The 19,361-nt window shown below is 43.6% G+C and overlaps 2 protein-coding genes across 2 annotated transcripts; both read left to right on the plus strand.

Annotated features, from left to right (window-relative positions):
* Window positions 1–561: 561 nt before the first annotated feature.
* wdr81 (WD repeat domain 81) lies at window positions 562–14,165 on the plus strand. The gene is made up of 12 exons (XM_076735090.1): window positions 562–776; window positions 1,544–2,063; window positions 2,910–6,475; window positions 6,559–6,666; window positions 6,824–7,023; window positions 7,142–7,323; window positions 8,034–8,199; window positions 8,537–8,702; window positions 8,810–9,640; window positions 9,791–9,936; window positions 10,101–10,283; window positions 12,724–14,165. Exons 2-12 carry the CDS (start codon window positions 1,702–1,704, stop codon window positions 13,048–13,050), a joined length of 6,237 nt encoding a protein of 2,078 aa, XP_076591205.1. The 5' UTR covers window positions 562–776; window positions 1,544–1,701; the 3' UTR covers window positions 13,051–14,165.
* Window positions 14,166–15,872: 1,707 nt separating this feature from the next.
* serpinf2b (serpin peptidase inhibitor, clade F (alpha-2 antiplasmin, pigment epithelium derived factor), member 2b) lies at window positions 15,873–18,255 on the plus strand. The gene is made up of 8 exons (XM_076735913.1): window positions 15,873–15,926; window positions 16,020–16,094; window positions 16,239–16,524; window positions 16,675–16,818; window positions 16,987–17,175; window positions 17,328–17,470; window positions 17,587–17,791; window positions 17,903–18,255. Exons 1-8 carry the CDS (start codon window positions 15,873–15,875, stop codon window positions 18,253–18,255), a joined length of 1,449 nt encoding a protein of 482 aa, XP_076592028.1.
* Window positions 18,256–19,361: the final 1,106 nt, after the last annotated feature.

The following is a 19,361-nucleotide window of genomic DNA, read 5'->3' on the forward strand; positions in this document are numbered from 1 at the left end:
CATAATGCCACCTTGTGGAGATTATTATCATTACACAACAGTCAGGTGGCAAAAGGAAATATTACTTTATACTGAACATAATGGAGACTGCAATCTTGAAGAACTATAATTTTGGAGAGTACTCCATAATGGCCTGTTTCCTAAAATAAGATGAGGTTATTTCCAGGGATCTCAAAAGCCAGGCTTTCACACACTGCTTTTGCTCAGTGAGATATAATAGTTAGCAGTTTGCAGTGAAATGATAGGTGACAAGCATCTCTCTCACGCACACGCATACACTGCTATAACTGTTTATTTAAATTCATTGTTAAATTAAATCAAATCACCAGGAGAAGTCTCTATTTTACCGCACCAGCTGCCAGAACATCTACAGTACAGTTCACTGTCTCCTTCTGCTGCACCAAGTGACCCACAAACATCGTATCTGATGTTAATGGAATATAACTTGCAGCTGACTGAGGGAGTTGGCCTGCGCTGCAGCTTCAGGCAGCAGCGTCGGTCACATGAGATGAGGCTGATGTTGTGTCACGTGAGGTGTCGTTTCTAAAACATGGCTCCAACTAGCACAGAACAAAAACACCGTCGGCTGACTGACTGCGGTCTGTCTGCTGACACGCATCAGTAAGCATCACAAAATGGAGCCAGCAGTTACATGCCGTCCCGCAGTATGTCAGCGTTTTATAAAGTTAATGTAGCACAAAGTCACGATGCATGAAACCGACGGTGCTTCGTTAGCTTAACGCTAGCTAGCTGTCAACTGCTACAAGTGGTGAGAGGTGAGCTAAACATTCGGCAGTACGCGCTGTTGTTGGTTTTTGTTGTTATGTAATTACATTAGAGTTACATCTAATCAGTGTAGCTGCTCTTGTGTGACTTCATGTCAGGATGTTAGTAACTACATGGTGTTTTTTTCCTGCTTGGAGTTAGGTATCGTAACGTTAGCCACTTCGTTAAGCTAACTTCTAGCCTTAAGTTGATGCTACTTCCCCAATTGTCTTCTGAAAGCTACCAACTGACTTTCGCGTACTTACAACGTGAGGAAGGTTGCTATAAGCTAAATAACATCTATATGTTTAGTTTGAAGGTTACAATAAGTATTGTCTCGGTTTCAGATGAACTATGGTGATTCTTGGATGTTACCTCTGCCAGTCAGCTAGCAGCCAAGCTAACGCACAAAATTCATTCTAACTTTTATGTATTGGTGCTAAATGATCGTGTTGGGAACTTGTCTTAAGTAAAGTGAGTTGTGCATTTGGTCAGAAGCATGTGGTAAAGTCTCACTTTAAATCACTACAGGTGAACGCTTTTAGCAAACTTGCCCCAGTAGAGTAGGTTTAAGGAGCAGAAGCAGTTCAGTCATGTGAGCTGAGCTTAGCTCAAACTTCACATTCACCGACATCTCATCACTCTGTCATTGCAGAAATGTATTGTTCATCTCTGTAGAAAACAACCATCTCTCCTTGCAGTGTTGTACAGCAGTTTTGTTGTTAAAGCACTACAAAAGCAGTAGTTGGGTATTTAATTGTCTGTATATGCTTCTCAGTTATATTCTCAGACGGACAGGTGGAAGAGGACATTAGGTCTGCCCTTGATGGCTTTGATTTCCTCCTCCATGAATGTCTGAAAGTCGTCCTTGTGGGAGACAGCGAGGTGAACGCAGCAGGACATTGTGTGACTCTTGACAAGGACTGGAGGCCTGCCATGGATTGGCTGATGAATGCAGTTGAGAAGGACTTGGGGGTTGACCGACGGCAGCAAGGCCCAGGTCCCCGTCCCAGGGAGCTTGTAGCCCTTGTCCCTACGCGCTGGGTGCTGGGCCTGAGGGAGAGGAGGATCATGCGCTGTGCCCGCTTCGACAGCATCAGTGAGGCAGAAATTCGGACGTACCTCCAATGTTCCCAAGCAAAGTTGCCTCCTGGATGGACACGTGTGTGCATTCAGGGTCTGAGGAAAAGCAAGCTGAGCTACAGATTGGCCAGAGACCCCTGTCATGAACAAATGGAGTTCATGTCACAGGATTCTTATGTCAAAACCATGCAGTGTGTGTCGCAACATAATGTCAGGTACTGTATACTACTCTGATTTTCTACTGTAAAATGTGGCTGTATTTGTAACCTTATGTCTGTGTTAAAGCTCAACCAAAGTTAAAAAAAAAATCTCCTTTAAAGCTCATTCCCTTAACAATTTACAATTATTTGTGAGCGTTCATGGCTCTCATCCAGAGGGATTTAAAAACAAGCTTTTCTCTGATAATGTTTTGCAGAGCAGAAACAATTTTGTTAATTGATTACACATGAAAGTCATTTATCCAGCAAAAATGCCACACATTCTCTGGTTCTACCGTCTGAAAAGTGAAAAGTCTTCATTTTATATTAGTTTAAATTTGTTAATTTGAAAACCAACTTCTGGTTTTGGACTGTTGGGCAGACAAAACAAGTAACTGAAGATTTGGTGTCATGTGCATGATGTTTATTTTTTACTTTCTTTCGAACATGTTATAGATTAAATAATTACCCAACAAAATAATGGTTGGATTAATTTGACAATGAAAACAATCATTAGTTACAACTTGCCTTTGTGAGTTCCTTTAGTCTTTATAAGTGTTGTTTTTGCATATGAATGAGCTTTATTCAGTTGCATCCGTTTGTACCTGCTGTGGTCAGGACAGGGTTTTTCATACACTATTAGGCATTTAACTTTTGCTTGTTGTTTTTGGGTATAGGTTTCTTTACTCAGAAAGTCACACTTAACTGTTGACACTAAACTTGTTAGACAATTGTATTCTGAGAAGACATGTAAAGTAAACGCCTTGTTTGCATTGAATTTAAAGTTTTATGTGTGAGCTTGAAATACCTCGAACACATTGGAGACAGTAATGTATCAGCTTTTTTTGTTTTCCCCCTTTTCAGGAATCTATGGCGTGACACTCACTACAAGCTTGTGCAGGCATATGCAGCAGCCAGTGAGCAGATGCATACTGCAGCTGTAGATGCGGTGCGTCAGGCTTTACAGAAGCTCTTCAATTCCACTTTCATCTCATCTGACAAAGTGTCTCCATCCCTTTCTCCAGCCAGAGAAAAGGAGAAAGAAAACTACTTGTCATCCAGTTCATCTTGCTTTTCCAAGTCCCAGTCAGACCATCTTTGTCCTAATGTTCTGCCTGCAGAGTGTCTGCTGGAGACAGCAGAGGTGCTCTATGTGATTCTACCATATACTCAGTATTCACTCCATGATATTGTCTCCTTCAGCCCAGCCAAGCTTGCTAACAGCCATGCCAAAGTGTTGTTCATTCTGTACCAGTTACTCATAGCCCTGCAGACATGTCATGCAGCAGGTCTTTCTTGTGGAGAACTCTCCCTACAGGACATAGCAGTAGATGAGCAGCTCTGCAGTCGCCTCAAGATCCACCTAGCCCATTATGAGGAACTTGGGGCAGAAGAGGATGCAAACAGTGATGTTACTGGCAGAGAAGTGCCAAAAAGTGTCCTGCCAAGGGACTACTCATGTATGAGCCAAGAGAACAAGAGACTTTGCAAAGACTGCTTTGGTGAACTCAAGATGTTGGTTCTGGACTGGGTCCATGGACGAGTCAGTAACTTCCGCTACTTGATGGAACTGAACAGGCTAGCAGGACGGCGAGAAGGAGACCCTAATTATCACCCAGTGCTGCCTTGGGTGGTGGATTTCACTGTGCCATTTGGAAAATTCCGGGACCTCAGGAGGTCAAAGTTCAGGCTCAATAAAGGGGATAAGCAGCTGGACTTCACATATGAGATGACCAAAGAGGCTTTGGCAGCTGCAGTGGGTAATGGGGTAGGTGGAAGTGGTGTAGGCGGAGACCTCAGTGGCTCTGTTGGTGCTGGTGGTGCTGGACAGCCTGACCACCTCCATGTACCTCATCACATATCTGATGTGCTCTCAGACATTACCTACTATGTCTACAAAGCCCGGCAGACACCCAAGTCAGTGTTGTGCAGCCATGTTAGATCCCAGTGGGAGCCTAATGAATACCCAGCCAGTATGGAGCGCATGCAGAGCTGGACCCCTGATGAGTGCATTCCAGAGTTCTACACAGATCCCTCCATTTTCCGCTCTATCCACCCCGACATGCCAGACCTGGATGTGCCTTCCTGGTGCAAGTCGTGTGAGGAGTTCATTGAGGTCCATCGACGCCTTCTGGAGAGCAGAGAGGTGTCCCAGCATTTGCATCACTGGATAGATCTCACATTTGGTTATAAGCTTTCTGGTAAAGAAGCTGTCAAGGCCAAGAATGTGTGCCTGCACCTAGTGGACAACCACACCAATCTGACTACCTATGGTGTAGTTCAGCTGTTTGACCAGCCCCACCCGCCCCGCTTATCTCCTTCCCAGTATGCCCCAGCAGAACCTCCTCTCCTTGGCCTTGCTGCTCTTACTGTGCCTTCTCTACACGTCCCTCAAATCAACACCATGGCTGACACTGTGGATGGAATGGTGCCAGAGTCCACAGGATGTGAGTCCAGTGCATGGACCGTGGTAGACAGAGATGAAGAGCTTGAACAAGGTATGGAAGCTTTAGACTCATTATCGTCCACTGGCTCCTCTGGTCCTGTGTCCTGCTCTGTCCCAATGCCAAGCACGACGGGAGGAAAGTTGGGAGCAGAGCACACTGCACTTACTGTATCTCAGTCCCCGAGTTCATTCCCTGGTGATTTCACAAGCGGCTTAGGCCCTGGTTTACGCAGTGCCATGTTACAAAGAGGTGGGCCAACGAACAAAAAACATGGGGAGGGGAGTCTAACTGCCACCAATGCAGAGGAAATCAAAATCACCCTCCCCGAAGGCTTCAACCCATTGCAGCCTTTGGAAGAGCTGGAGAAGTTGAACAATTTCCTGGTGAAGAGTCTGCATGCTGAAGTGTGGCATCCTGCAGGATCTAGTGACTGCATGAGAGACGATGTGATAGTTGAATCTCTACCCTCTCTTACACAGCTCTACCAAAGAGACATGCAGGCCCTTGGTGTTCTCATCGCTGAGATATTCTACTCCTCTAAACTGAGAGGACTGAAACCAGGCAACCCCCTCAGACAGCGTTTCCAAGCTGTTATGAAGCTATGCTCTGCCAGCCTCCGTGATGTGCCACTGTCTTTGCATCATGCTCTGGAGACACTGCTGCTAATAGAGAAGCACTCTGGAATAGCACATAGAGACGTACCAGATTGCCCACGTCCACTCCTTTTCAATTATGACCCCATCTGCGACGGTCTGCCTCCCCCACACCCCTGCCAGTTGTTGAACTCAATCATCTCCCCCTTTCCTTTCCCTTCTTATTTTGCAGCACTTCATCAATTTATCTTTTCCTATCACACCAAGATGGAGACTACGTCTAGTCTTCAAGGAAGAGATGTTGTCTTTCACCTGTGGCAGCAGCTTGAGACACTGTTGCGGGGAAACATCACAGCTGAGGGTCTTGAGATTCTCTTGCCCTTCATTCTAGCCCTCATGCTTGAAGAGTCCACTGCTGTCTATGCTGCTTGGTACCTTTTCGAGCCCATCTCTAGGGTGCTGGGTCCCAGAAATGCAAACAAGTACTTACAGAAGCCACTGATCAACGTTTATGAAAACCCTCACTGCCTGCGAGGACGTTTCTATCTTTACACTGACTGCTTTATTCTGCAGCTGATTGTGAGGCTCGGCCTGCAAGCCTTTCTGTCCAGCCTACTCCCCCATGTGCTGCAGGTCATCACTGGCTTTGAAAGCTGCATCTCAGGCTCTGGTGGGGAAGCTTGCAAAGGGCTGAGGGGTGGTACGTGCAATCTAGGAGAGGAAGAGGAAGAAGACTTTCAGTGTGGTGAGGGACGACCGTCTTCTGGGTCTGTCAGCGGGAATATGGGAGGTAGCAGTGGAGCCAGTGGAGGAGTTGTGGTGGGAGATTCAGGGCTGGTTGATTACGCCTCTGGCATCAGCCTCAATGACCAAGTGTTTCTCTCAGAGGCAGAGGACTTTCAGAATGGATTCTATGTCAACAGTGGAGCAGGGGTGGCTGCTGGGAAACAGCAGAGCCAGAACTCTGCAGCCAAGGATCAAGACCAGGAGTCTTTAAGTGTGGGGAAACTAAGTGACAAAAGCAGCACAAGTGAGCTGTCACTAGGCGATGGAGACTCCATGCGGGATCGAGCCAGTCTCAAATCAGCTGACAGCAGCCAGGACCTGAAACACGCTAGTGAGGGAGAGGAGGGAGGAGAGCTGGAGGAAGAAGAGGTGACTGAGACTAATGAGGGCAAAGAGGGTACAGATGACCCGGCTGCTCCCAACCTGGAGCTCACTCTCTCTGGTTGCACAGAAGCTTCAGGAGCCACAGTTGCAACTCTGGAGGGAGAATTTGTGAATGGAATGGCACTGGAAGAGACTGATAAAGGCAATGCGGGAGAGCAGGAGGAGGATGACCACGATCCATCAGAAGAGTCTGAGGAGAAAGAGCAAAAGATTCTTCTTGGTGAGTGAATTGCATTGAGGTTTATGTGAAATTGTGTTTTACTGATTCATGTCTAATGTTTTTAATCATGTCTCCACACACAGATACAGTCTGCAAAACAGTGCGATGGCTGTCAGCAAAGCTTGGACCAACAGTGACGTCTCGATACATTGCAAGAAATTTGCTGAGATTGCTTACAAATTGTTACATTGGTAAGTAACATACAGAACATACAAAGTTTCATTGCCATATTTATGTGCTGCAACACTGACAGAACCATGCTCTGGAGTTTTGTGATTCAAACATGTTTCATCTGTTACTGCTTGTGTTTCCTTCAGCCCATTTCCTTCTCGTGTTCTCTGCCTGTAGGGCCTCAGAAACACCAGTTTGTGGCCCCTGTGTCTGAGGACAGCAGTCTGGAGAGTGTGGGATTGGGCAGCGTGTATGAGAAGAAACCTGTGGTTGGAGACCAGACAGCAGGCCCTGTATTGGACTGTCTCATCTACATAGCTCAACTTTATGGAGAGCCTGTACTCACTTACCAGTACCTGCCTTATATAGGATACCTGGTAAGGGGGACATAGCAGCACTCACACACACAAAGCATCATATGGCTTTTTAAGTTCACTATTTGTCTAAGAACATTAACAAAGTGTGCTTTGATTTCTCAAATGTGTATGTTTCCAGGTTTCTCCACCTTCTTCACAGCGGCTCAACACACGAAAGGAGGCGAGTCTGCTTGGAGCTGTTGCACTTACACAGAAGATCATTGTCTTTCTCTCTGATACCACTCTGATGGACATGCTTATGAAGATCAATCAGGATGTGCTCCTGCCACTGCTGGACCTGCTCACCACCCCTCGTATGGGGTAAATAACATACATTACAACCACACACATACACTAGATGTATTTTTAGGTTTCATTACCACTGCATAGTAGTTATAGAATAAAGTTAAAAAATAGAATATATTGAATGCAGAAAATCAAGTAAAATACAGCAGTTTAAAAGAAGTGCAGCAGTGCATAAGTTTCAGGCTTGTATCAGGTAAGTCATAGCTAATTAAAGGCTGAAGTGAAGATTTAAGCTTTCTTTTTAAAATATTAAGTGAGCTGGCTGCCCTGATATCTATAGGCATAATTAACAAAGGCTTCATCACTGATTTTCTTTCGCCTGCTGGGAACCTCCAGTAAACCAGCAGCTTGACGGCAAATTCCGAACAAGGGATTTAGCAATGTATCTTCATCCTAGCCCATTGAGGGCTCTGTATATAGGAGGACTTTAAAATCAATTCTGAATGTTACAGGAAGCCGGTGCAGAGCAGCTAACACCGGACTAATGTGCTCTCTCCTCTTGTCTCTGGTTGATAGCTGAGCTGCAGAGTTCTGAATGAGCTGAAGTCTCTTAGTGGTTATTTTCAGGAGACCAGCAAATAGTACATTACCGTAATCGAGTCTGCGTGAAATCAAGGCATCAATCAGTTTTTCAGTATCTTTTTAATTTACAAATGGTCGTACTTGAAGTGTGATAGAACTGTCATTCATCCTCTGCTCGCTTTTACCCATCCTGCTGTACTCAGGTTCCCCAGTGGGGTGCAGACACGCACTGCTGTCTGTCTCAAGACACTCAGCCTGATGGCTCTCATCTGTCTGCGCATTGGGAGGGAGATGGTGCAACAGCATATGGCTGACACTCTGCGTCGGTTCTTTGCTGTTTTCTCTCTGCTGCATTCTCTGCAGCCCCAGGTATGCACGCGCACGAACGCTGCACATGGAGACTGACAGGCACCACGTTCAGTTTATTTCTAGAATGCTCTCAACAAGCATATCTGTCACAAAGAGCCTGACAACAACAAATCACACAAAGGCAGATGAAAATAAAAATGAGACAGAAACTTGGAATGCAAGCTGACTTTGAGACAGACAGAGAAAGAGAGTACATACATTTGTGAGCATGGCAGGATGTTTTTTCTTGTTGCATCAGATGATTTGAAGTTCCTTCATGTAGTTGCATCGACAGTATTTCTTTTTAAGATGGAATGGGAGATTTGCAGATGTGGTGACTGTCTCTCTTGCACTGTAGCTGGACAGGGCCCCTCGCAGACTTGTGGGAGAAGTCATGGTTGTGGACGTTTGCACATCCGAAGAGTCAAATGTCACATATGAGTTGGGGGTATTGGAGGAGCTGCAGACTGTTTTTAACCCTGAGATGGCTCATGCCTCCTACATCCCCTTCTATTGTCTCATAGGTAGGGAAGCCTCATCCTGTGCCAAATACAAAATACCCTGTGTTGCAAGAAGAAGGCAGTATACTCTGTGCTAAAATCAAATATATCCTGTGTTGTGATTTCTGTAGGTGACATGGCAATTCGAAAGCTGGTTCCCAACCATGAGCTGGTCTGGCAGTTGGCCCAATCCTACCATCATAGTCTGAGTCAGGTGAGTCCAGAAACGAACCCCACAACAGCATCCAGGGTGGAGCTACCTGCTTCCTCCATGGGTCTCTCTTCGGGTTTTGCCAGACGTGCCGGTTGCAGCCCATTCCCTGCACCCTCGACCATCTCCACCCAGCTCGGAGACTCCCTCCCTGAGTCAGGCACTTTTGGGAGCCACCTGGTAGGAAACCGCATACAAGTGTCACGTGATGCTGATTATGACGGTAGCTCAAACATGGGCTTGGCCAACTCCTGGGGACGCTCCAGCCATACCACACCCATCATCACCACTGCCTCCACCTTCACCACTCCATCCGTCGGCACAGCTTCCTTTTCTTCCTCCTGGGTGATGGGCCCCACCCTAGAGGACAGTGCCCTGAAGCAGGAGCTCCCTCGCAGCGGCCGCTCATTGCAGGGCAACTGGCTGGCCTACTGGCAGTATGAGATTGGCCTCAACCAGCAGGATCCACATTTCCACTTCCACCAGATCCGACTGCAGAGCTTCCTGGGTCATTCAGGCACCACAAAGTGTTTGGCTCCACTGGCAGGAGAAGATTACTTCCTTTCTGGTAGTAAAGACAAGACTGTGAAACTCTGGCCCCTCTATAACCACGGGGATGGAACACAGGAGGTGGAGCCCAGGCTGACGTACAGCGACCATCGAAAGTCAGTCTTCTATGTTGGACAGCTGGAGACTTCGCAGGAGGTTGTCAGCTGTGATGGTACTGTGCACCTGTGGGACCAGTTTACAGGTAAGAGATCAAGCAGAATGCATTTCTGCTCATGATCAGAACTGTGCATCTGTAAAATTGTTTATGAGGTTAGTTAAAGGACGCGAGACTCGAATCGATGGAATGAAGTAACTTCAGCTTTTCTATCTACACTCTCTCTGTTGTCCTCAGGCAAGCAGATCCGCTCGTATGAAGCCGTGGACGGGAAGAATCCCATCACAGCTGTCACCACCATGCCAGCTCCACACTGCAGTGTTGTGTTTGGCAGCGCGGATTCTGTTCTCCGCTTCATTGATCCTCGCAAACCAGGACTGCAGGTAGCAATTTCACTTAGCAAGCTCATTCTGTCAAGACCTACTCCATACAGCATCCACCAATTATCAATCATTACTGTGTTTTCTGAAATGGTAGCATGTTTTACACTTCTCCACAACAGAGTTATTCAGCCTTGACAGTGACAAATCTTCCCCTGTGTCCCCAGCATGAATTTCGTCTGGCATACAACAATGTGAGCGCTGGGCTCATCCGCTACCTGGCAGTGAGCCCTTCAGGGCGCACCGTGGCTGCAGGTTTCTCATCTGGCTTCATTGTTCTGCTAGATGCACGTACTGGACTTATTCTGAAGGGCTGGCCGGCTCATGAGGGAGACATCCTCCAAATGAAGGTATAATTAGAGAGAGAGTGTGCGTGTGGTTTTCTTTATCTTACATCTGTGTAACTGTCCAGGGCTGCCTCTGGGGAACATCATAGTCAGTACTCAGTGGTTAGTAAATATGTCCTTTCTGTCTACTGGAATATGATCTACTAGTGACAGTAAAACAGACTCCATGAGGTTTTGACATCAACAACAGTAGTTATGCATGCAATGAAAAAGGGATTTTTATTTGTACTTTTTGGAGCGTCTTTGTCTTTATTTATATAGCAGACAGTAACAAGGAGGCAAGAAATGGGGGAAGGAGAGGAGGGATGAGATGCAACAAAAGGTCTCTGGCCAACTAAATGGATAAACCATTCATTTGAAATAGTAATTTCAGCTATTTGATAACATTATGGAAAAGCTGTTCATGTCAAATTCTATCATACTATAGTATCATCGATACAATAAAAATGTGTACGTATCAAAGTCACAGTTTGACACCCACCAGACTTGAGAAACAAAGGAAGGAAAGAAAGACATAAATTAAAATTTCTCTACTGAAAAGGTTGCAGTTTGGCAGCCATCACTTCAGTTTTGGAGTGTCTTTAATGCACCAAGTAGAAGAGTGTGAAAACATTCCTTCTTTCTGCCGCATTATCACAAAAGAGTCTTTTTTTTGTCCGTTGTTCAGAATAATTATTATTCTTCACAACGTCCAAACACTACAATTCAATGTTGTCATGCAATACAATTTAAAAACTCAAAGTGGGTGAATACTAAATACTGTTTCAGGCTTTGTATGTTCAAGGTACACAGAAATATGTGTGACTTGCTGATTGTAGGATAGAACGTGTTGTTTTTGTGTTTCAGAAAGTGATTCCTTGATCAAATCGTGTCCACACACTAATTTGAACTCTTGTTACACAAAGTACTCATATTCAGCGTGTGTTTCCCAACACTGACGTGCGTGGGACTCTTAGCCGTCAAGTTGTTTACACAAGACTTGGGCTGGGGGACGCTGGTCATGCAGTGTGTCACAAAAATTGGGCGGTTGCTTTGCCAGATAAACTTGTAGCCAAGCTCTGGATAATTTCTCAATCATTACTCATTACTTTGTCCAGTTTGTAAGCATGTAGTGATTTCTGAAAGGCTGTATGAGTTTGAGGTGGGATTGGATGATGGGTTCACCATCAACTAAACACTAGTTTAAGTGTTTATTGTGTTTTTAGAAAACCTGTATATCTGTCACAAGATATTTTGTCCTTTGGTAGCCGATTTGAAGACTCGCATAGACCAGCAGAATGTGGTGGGAATTAAACAGGCTTTCCGGTAAACGGTGGAAACTTTTGGTCGACCACAGCTGTGGAGATCACAACCCACGCAGTGACAGTTTATCACTTGGCCCTGGTGTTGACTCAAACCCAGTGTTTCATTAATTGCAGTGGATTTGGAATTGTCAGGACGAGCAGTGTTGCAGTTTAATGTGCATTCAACCTGTAATTTCATAGGTGTGGTGTCAATGTTGTCTTTATTTAGTGCCATATGTGTAAAACACCCGAGCTATTGTATGACATCAGTCCTGTCCCATAAAATGTTCTAAAATACTGACCTGTTCCTGTATTGCGGCACCACTTCATATACTCAAGCCAGAAGGTGGGGCTGGACTTTTCAGTAGTCATGTGATAAATTTTTAAAAGGACGGTTTTATTTTGACATTCCACAGAGGAAGTGGTGGAGAGATATGAAGCGGTGCAGAGATGGTGAAAGTTGTACCCAGCAAATCTGCTGTCAACAGAGCGCAAGGATGAGCAAACTTTATTTAACCCCAAATTAGGTCAAGGATTGTATCTCTAGTTTTAAAGGCACAAGTTTAGGCAAATATGGACAGAGGTTACTCATTAGAAAGACCACATTGGTTCTCATTGGCACATTCATGTTACTCAGACTTCCCCTCAATTGTTGCGTGTAACAACCACTGCCTGTTCTCGCAGTTAGCTGGGACATTAAAAACAAATAAACGTCACTATTTTGTCTTATTCGAAATACATTTTCTAGGAAGTAAAGAATATCAAGCTGATTCGACTGACTCCCAACTACAGGTCCTGCGTTTGTGGGTCAAAATGGATAAAAGCAAATAAGGCTGTCGGCTGTTGCCTTATTTATCTGTCTGAATATGTGTGCTGCACATTTCTGTTTTAAGTCATTTTAATATGAAATCACCCTTAAAATCAAGTAATGTAGTTTTTTTTGCCACTTTAGAAGTATTCATATTTGTTAATTACAGGGTATTTAAAAGGACATTTAATTGCATTACAAGTAATAATCACAGTTTTGAAAAACAATGTTGTTGCTTAAGATAAGGTAAGATAAGACTTTATTTATCTCACGCCAGGGAAATTCACATGTTGAATACTTGAATTTAACATCTACAGCCTGTGATTTCCTTTCTTGTGTTGTTACTTTTCAGGCCGCAGAAGGAAACTTGGTCATCAGCTCCTCCACTGACTACACACTCACTGTGTGGAAAGATCTGGAACACAAGCCTTTTCGCCAGTACAAGTCGCAGTCCGACCCCATTCACGCCTTTGACCTTTACGGTTCAGAGATTGTAACCGGAACAGTGGCTAACAAGATTGGGGTGTACTCCATGGCGGATATCTCCCTGAGCCCTGTTAGCAGTACAAAGCTGAGCTCGGAGAACTTCCGCGGCACTCTGACCAGCCTGGCAGTCCTGCCCACCAAGAGGCTCCTGCTGCTGGGCTCTGAGAACGGGGCCATCCGGTTATTAGCGTAGGGAAACTCAGTGGCTCCCAGCGACTCTAAGCACTCTTAGCACTGACCTTGGAAGTGTCTTTGTCGTGAAGACACCAGGTGTCCGAGCTCTCTCCCTTCTCCTGTGCTTGAGGTCAATTGTACTTGAGGGGCAGTTTGTCAGCTCCACTAAATTGCTTTTTTCAATGAAGCAGCACAAACTAAGGCATTGTATAAGCTTCATGTCTGCCGAATCTTGCTACTCCGGCTGTTGGCACCGAATTTTGATGAACAGGAGATGTGTGCTACATCTATCATGTACAGTAAATCCCATGATATTTTAAAAGTCTATAGATGTATAGATAGTATATAATGGGAAATTCTTATCTTGACAAGGTCGTTTGTTCTTTTGACTCGGTCAGTTATTCTGTTCGAAAGAATGGATCAGAGGACGTGCTCAGGAAGGTGGAACCAAACACGGTTCTTATGTAGTGTTTACACTTTCCAAATAGATGCATAACAACACCAAAAATACATTGACCTCAACTTTCATTTCCCTTGATGTTAGAATACATGCGTATCCAAATGCACTGATTAAACTATGCAGTATTTGTAGATCGAATCATTTGTTTGTGTTAGCGTCACGCCGTGTTTCATGAGAGATGTTTCACATTAGATTGTTTATACTTCATGAACAATAAAAGTACACTCACTGTTTTGTCGACAGTCTCGGTGCATCTTCTCAGAGTGGGGACGCTTCAGTTGTCCTCGCATACAAGACTCAATTACCGATGCACAGCCTTTATTCTACTGCACAAGTACGGCCTGAATTGTAACATTAAGATTCTCACTCAGATTTTAAAGACTGAATGTTTTTATCCACTAATAAATTACTTGAAGTTGCTTTTGGATTTTTAAACCGTTGATTTAACAGTCAGAACCTGTAGCAACGTTATATTGGGAGTGCATATAGGCAGATACCACTTTGACTGGGTATGCCAGTTCTTTCTAATTTCTGACTACAAAAGCTAACATAGGAGCAGCCAATGCCAAGATAAACAGTTTTGTATTTTAACATTTATATGTAACTGCATATGAATATGTTGAGAAAATACAAACCAAACTTATAAATCAATAAAAAAACGTGGTTTAACTTGCTGCAGTAGAAGTTTTTGTCTCTTAAGTCCAGCCCAGTTTTCACAGAACTCCTAATGAATCTGTCAGTTTTCAAAGGCCAATAGCATCTAACAGTCAAAGCTCTCCCCTTTGTGTGATTTTTATCACTGTCATGTTGTAAAACACAGTTTGCCTACTTTTCTAATTATTTGCCCGAAGCTCAAAATGCTCAAAGTGTATTACACCTTTTGATATTGTGTGGGTTTTTTTGTAAACCTGGAGTGAAAGCTCAATACTAATAAAGCAACAAACTTGTTTTGAAAAGACAATTTGCAGTTGCATACTGATAATTGGTTACGATTGTTCCCGTATCTCTTTGAACATTTTAAGAAAAATCCAAAAAAAGCTTATTTATTAACTGGATTAATAAAAAATAAATTTCTTCCATGTTTTTTTTTTTGTGTGTGTGTTCCAGTTGTTCTGTGTGATTCACCTGGATTCATCGTGACTCCCACTCTTGCCTTCCGATCTTGGCTGAGTCACTCGAGCTCAGATTGGACAAAGTCCCCTCTTATGTTTGCAGATGGCTGTCATGTGGTCTAGAAGATACCACTTTTGCTCAGTGGTGAAATGTGACCAAATCAGCTGAATAAGTTTATTTTTGTCTTAATTTCTTTCCCTCTCTTGAGTAGTTATTGATCACAGTATATAACCACAGTTTTTAGAGAGGTCAGGTGTAGCCGTCTCTTCTGAGAAGTTGGTAATTTGTCAAAGCCAAGGGGTTCTGGGAAATGTGGGCTTGCGTTCTCTCTAATCAAATGTGTAACTCCGGTGTCAGCATTTTCTATTTGTTTGCCCACACACAGATGGATTAGCCACACTTTTGCAATTAATCTGTCATGTGTCCTCTCATAGATTTAGTTGTGTCATGACATTATCACCTGCCCATTGACATGCAAAGTAACTAAGCGTGGTAGTCTTCAATATTTAACCCTGGATGAGTGTCAGTAGCTACACTTACAAACAAATAGTGGCTTGAACAAGGCCCCAATCAATGCAAGTTGATATTTAACTGTTTGCTGAGCAAGTGCCAATCTTTCACTCTCAGGAATTCTGCCATCCTCAGTCACTTAGTCGCTCCTTTTTTGGACAAGGCAGGAGGTTTTTTTCTTATTTAAATTTAAGGTAAGATCAAATATGTTTTCATGAACTTGTTGGGACACTATTGTACATCTAAATAATCTGAAGACTTGGTGGAATGTGCTAAATGTTACTGTTATTCATGGTTTTTTCATGTTAGTGTAAGGTGTGCAAAGGAGGCTATGGCGCTATACCTGTCAAGACTTTTGACTTGTTTTTGCATGTTTTGTGTTGAATACACACATGGTCCTTAAAAGTGCATAGCCTTGTTTCTTTGAACAATGAATCTGTAATATCAGGATGTGGTTCAAGACAGGGACACACTTTGCAGTTTCTGTGAGGAGATTTTGGTGCACAAAATCCTTTTGTTTGGCTCCCATGTTTTAGGTACACTTCCAGATGATCTGGGTCCCTTTAAAAGAGAAGGCGACTAAGTAAGAAAGTGTTTGAGACCTGCAGATAATACAGCAAAGAAACTGTACGTAAAAGGTGAGAGTGATATAAGAGGTTTAAACAAGAGAGGTGTATTTGTTGTTTCATAAAAGCGACCAGGACACGTTTTTTTCAGCATAGCATAATTTCTCTCTTTCACAGTTACATTGTAAGGACATGGACCTTCGTCTGACACTCCTGTTGATCTGTCTCTGCAGCCAAGGAGTCACTGTAAGTTTCTAAACTCAGATCACTGTTAAGATTATGCTAGATTGCGTAATGTTTGCATAAATTGTTATTTTATGCTATCTGTCTGCTCAACAGAATGCTGAGGTGGCCGACAATGAGTCAGTCCCTTTGGTGCCTCTCATTCCTTTGATGCCCAGCCACCCCATAAAGGTTAGAGGCAAAGTAGAAGTGTTTGGAGAGTTTTTTTTCCTTCCCTCTCATAGTGCTTGTTGTCTCACAGCAGTCATTCTTGTAAATTCTCAGTTTGGAAAATGTGTCCTTGCACTTAACATTTTGTCATATCCCTGCTTTTAGAAAGTAGAAAACACAAGTGAACCACAAGCAGAAACTGCATATACCACAGAAGCACCTGTAATTGCAACATCCATAACTAGTAGACCCAACGGGGGCTCATCAGAGGAGGAACAAGATGAGGTTTGTCTGTCTACTGGCCGAAGCCCGCAGTCCAGGGAGGCCATCGCTGCCGCCATTCAAAAACTGGGAGTGCAGCTGCTGCAGAACCTGGAGACAACGCCAGAGCAGCCAAACATCATCATATCTCCTTTCAGCATATCATTAGCACTCTCCCAGCTGGCTTTAGGTATGCATGTCCTGCTGCAGCTCTTACATGACACATTGCACCTGATCAGTTTGTTTCCTGCACCACATTTGATGTGTCAGCAAACAAGTTTATAGTTTCCTGGAGGCCGTCACCATTCTTATCCAGTTATTGCACCCCTCTTCTTCACAGGTGCAGTAAATGAGACGCAGGAGCTGCTGATGCATCACCTCCATGAACACACTCTCTCCTGCTACCACGAGTCACTGCATAATGTGTTAGTGCAGCTCAGAGACAATGACCTGCATATCGCCACACGCATCTTCCTGCGCCAAGGTTACTTCCTGGAAAGGACACAGCTTTTGTCTAAATCACTATGCTAATGGTTAAGACTACACAGCTCCTGCTTGCAGAAAGATTTATTTTCTTATAATTAAAAACCTAAAGAACAGATTTAAGAGAAAAAAAAAGTCTGAGTGAATGTGTGTGTTCATTATGTTTCAGGATTTGAGCCAAAGGAGGAGTTTGTCAATGAATCCCAGCGGTTATATGATTCAGAGCCAGCAGTGTTGGAGAGCCTGCAGCAGGTTAACGACTGGGTAGACAAACAAACAAACGGAAAGATGACTGACTTCCTGTCTGCTTTACCGCCCAATCTGCTCCTCATGCTCATTAATGCTGTCCATTTCAAAGGTGAAATGCCACAACATTCATATAATTAGCCATGTTTGCTGAGAGTATGATCCCAGTCGAAGTAACCAATCAAATCTCCAGCGTTTGCAAGTTTTCCTTTGTTTCCTTTGCGGCTGACTAAAAGTGAGACCCCTTTTCCACGTTACTCGCAGGGGAGTGGAAAGCTCGATTTGACCCGCGCTTCACCTCCAGGGGTGTGTTCTACCTTGACGACAAACATATGGTTGATGTTGAAGTGATGGAAGATGCCAAACATCCCTTGAGTTTATTTATTGATAATGAACTGGACGCTCAGGTAAAATACAGTTTCATCACTCGCTCTTTACGGTTTAATCACTGTCCCCAAGACACACTTATACAATTTGGAAAGAAACCTAAATTCCTGTCACCATTTCTTTGTTTCCCATGCAGGTAGCGAGCTTCCCGTTCCAGAAGTTCATGAGCTTGTTGGTGGTCATGCCTTTGTCCGGCCAGGTGAATGTGTCTTCTCTTTCCGCCAAGCTGAATGTCTCAGACCTGTATAATCGTTTGCCCAAGCAGAGGGCCGTTCAAGTCAAAGTCCCCAAATTCAAACTGGAGTATGCTCAAGAGCTACAGGATGTTTTTACCAAATTGGGTAAGACCTCGTTTTTTCCATGGTTATTATGGTATTTTCACCACACATACAAATCAATTTTTGAACGTGCTTTGGACTACAATTGACCCTGTCCTCTCTGCTCTGTGTTAGGCCTTGGAGACATGTTTTCCAGTCCTAACTTGGCTGAGATAGCAGACGGCCCCCTGCTGGTGTCCAGTGTCATGCATAAGTCCAGCATGGAAATCAATGAGGAGGGTGCAGAGGCTGCTGCAGCCACCACTGTGATCATCTCACGGGCGTCCAACCCTGTTTTCCATCTGAGCCATCCCTTCTTCTTCGCCCTAATGGATGATATGACTCAAGTGCCGATTTTCATGGGTGTCATTAACAACCCGAATCCGGGAGCTCCTATCTTGCAGAGAGGAGAGCCCGGGAGCAAAGATAAAGTGGGATTCCCAATCGATAAGAATCACGTTGGCTCATTTGGAGGCCCACCTAAGTAGGCGCTAATAACTGCACTGCTGCCCCAAGGAAAACCCAGGCCAAGACCTCTATGATTGTACAGATTAAATGTAAAATATCACTTAGCTGCATCAGAATGTGTGTGAAAACATATGCTTTATTTCATTGTAGAATGAACACACTGAGGAGCCCAGTTTCCCATGTAAAAACCAGATATGTCTTTAAAAATGTCAGTTTTGCTGCATTAGATAACCCTTATTATTAGAATTAGATACAAGAAACGGTTTATACCCACAGTAAAATCAATCTTCACCTTATAATTGATTGATTAGACTTTAATCAATCAACATATTGGAAATGTAAGGTCAGGTTCACAGCATTAGCTCCACCATTTTGTATGGGGTTTGATTTTTAAAGATGTTGTCTAAGGGGATAATAAATTGAATTGTTTTGAATCCCAACCTGTCAAGGTTATGAGTTCTATTGTCTTATTGAACTAAAAGATGTGATTGTAATCTGAAGGTAAATTGATGAATCGATGAATTGATGAAAATGGGACAAGGGACAATAGCAAGGACAAGGCTGATGGTCACACATGTTTTATCCCAAAGCCAGCAATTTGTGGTTGTGGAGTTTCCTTTTTGTGTACTTTAGTGAATAACTAGCTGGTGTTTGGTGGTCCTTCCCGACCAGGTTTCCCCTTGTCTCTGTGACAAATCTGATGATTCAAGTGATGAAACTGTAATAAAAATGGATATGGGAGTTGATGTCATTTCATATCTTTTTGTAGTTTTTTTTACAGTCATTGTTATGGTTTTTAATTCATTGTTTTCACTATATCTCGTATATTATTTTACAGTAAAACAGTTTGTGGTGTAAAATAATTAGTTACTTCTTAGATGACTTTGTCAGAAAATTATGTGAATGGTCATTGGATGTATGCTAGCGCGATGACCACATTGAAAAAAACATCCACTGTACCATAATTTCAAAAGTAGTGATTTAAGAATTTCAAAAATACAGTCATCCGAGGTTTGGTTTAGCTCCAATCAAAACATTACTACGGTGGAGTTTAAAACTTCCTATTTTATTATGACATTGAACGCATCGCAGTGAGCGTCTGACGTCACGTTATATTTGGCGCTGA

Source organism: Chaetodon auriga, chromosome 7 (genome assembly GCF_051107435.1).
Source record: "Chaetodon auriga isolate fChaAug3 chromosome 7, fChaAug3.hap1, whole genome shotgun sequence".
Taxonomy (NCBI): Eukaryota; Metazoa; Chordata; class Actinopteri; order Chaetodontiformes; family Chaetodontidae; genus Chaetodon; species Chaetodon auriga.

Excerpts from the sequence above, each read along its gene's own strand:
- wdr81 (XM_076735090.1), top strand. The coding sequence starts at position 1,702 with ATGGATTGGCTGATGAATGCAGTTGAGAAGGACTTGGGGGTTGACCGA. Across the intron at positions 2,064-2,909 it reads GTGTCGCAACATAATGTCAG|GAATCTATGGCGTGACACTC; the intron begins GTACTGTATACT and ends CCCCCTTTTCAG. Across the intron at positions 6,476-6,558 it reads AGAGCAAAAGATTCTTCTTG|ATACAGTCTGCAAAACAGTG; the intron begins GTGAGTGAATTG and ends CTCCACACACAG.
- serpinf2b (XM_076735913.1), top strand. The coding sequence starts at position 15,873 with ATGGACCTTCGTCTGACACTCCTGTTGATCTGTCTCTGCAGCCAAGGA. Across the intron at positions 17,176-17,327 it reads TAATGCTGTCCATTTCAAAG|GGGAGTGGAAAGCTCGATTT; the intron begins GTGAAATGCCAC and ends CGTTACTCGCAG. Across the intron at positions 17,792-17,902 it reads GGATGTTTTTACCAAATTGG|GCCTTGGAGACATGTTTTCC; the intron begins GTAAGACCTCGT and ends GCTCTGTGTTAG.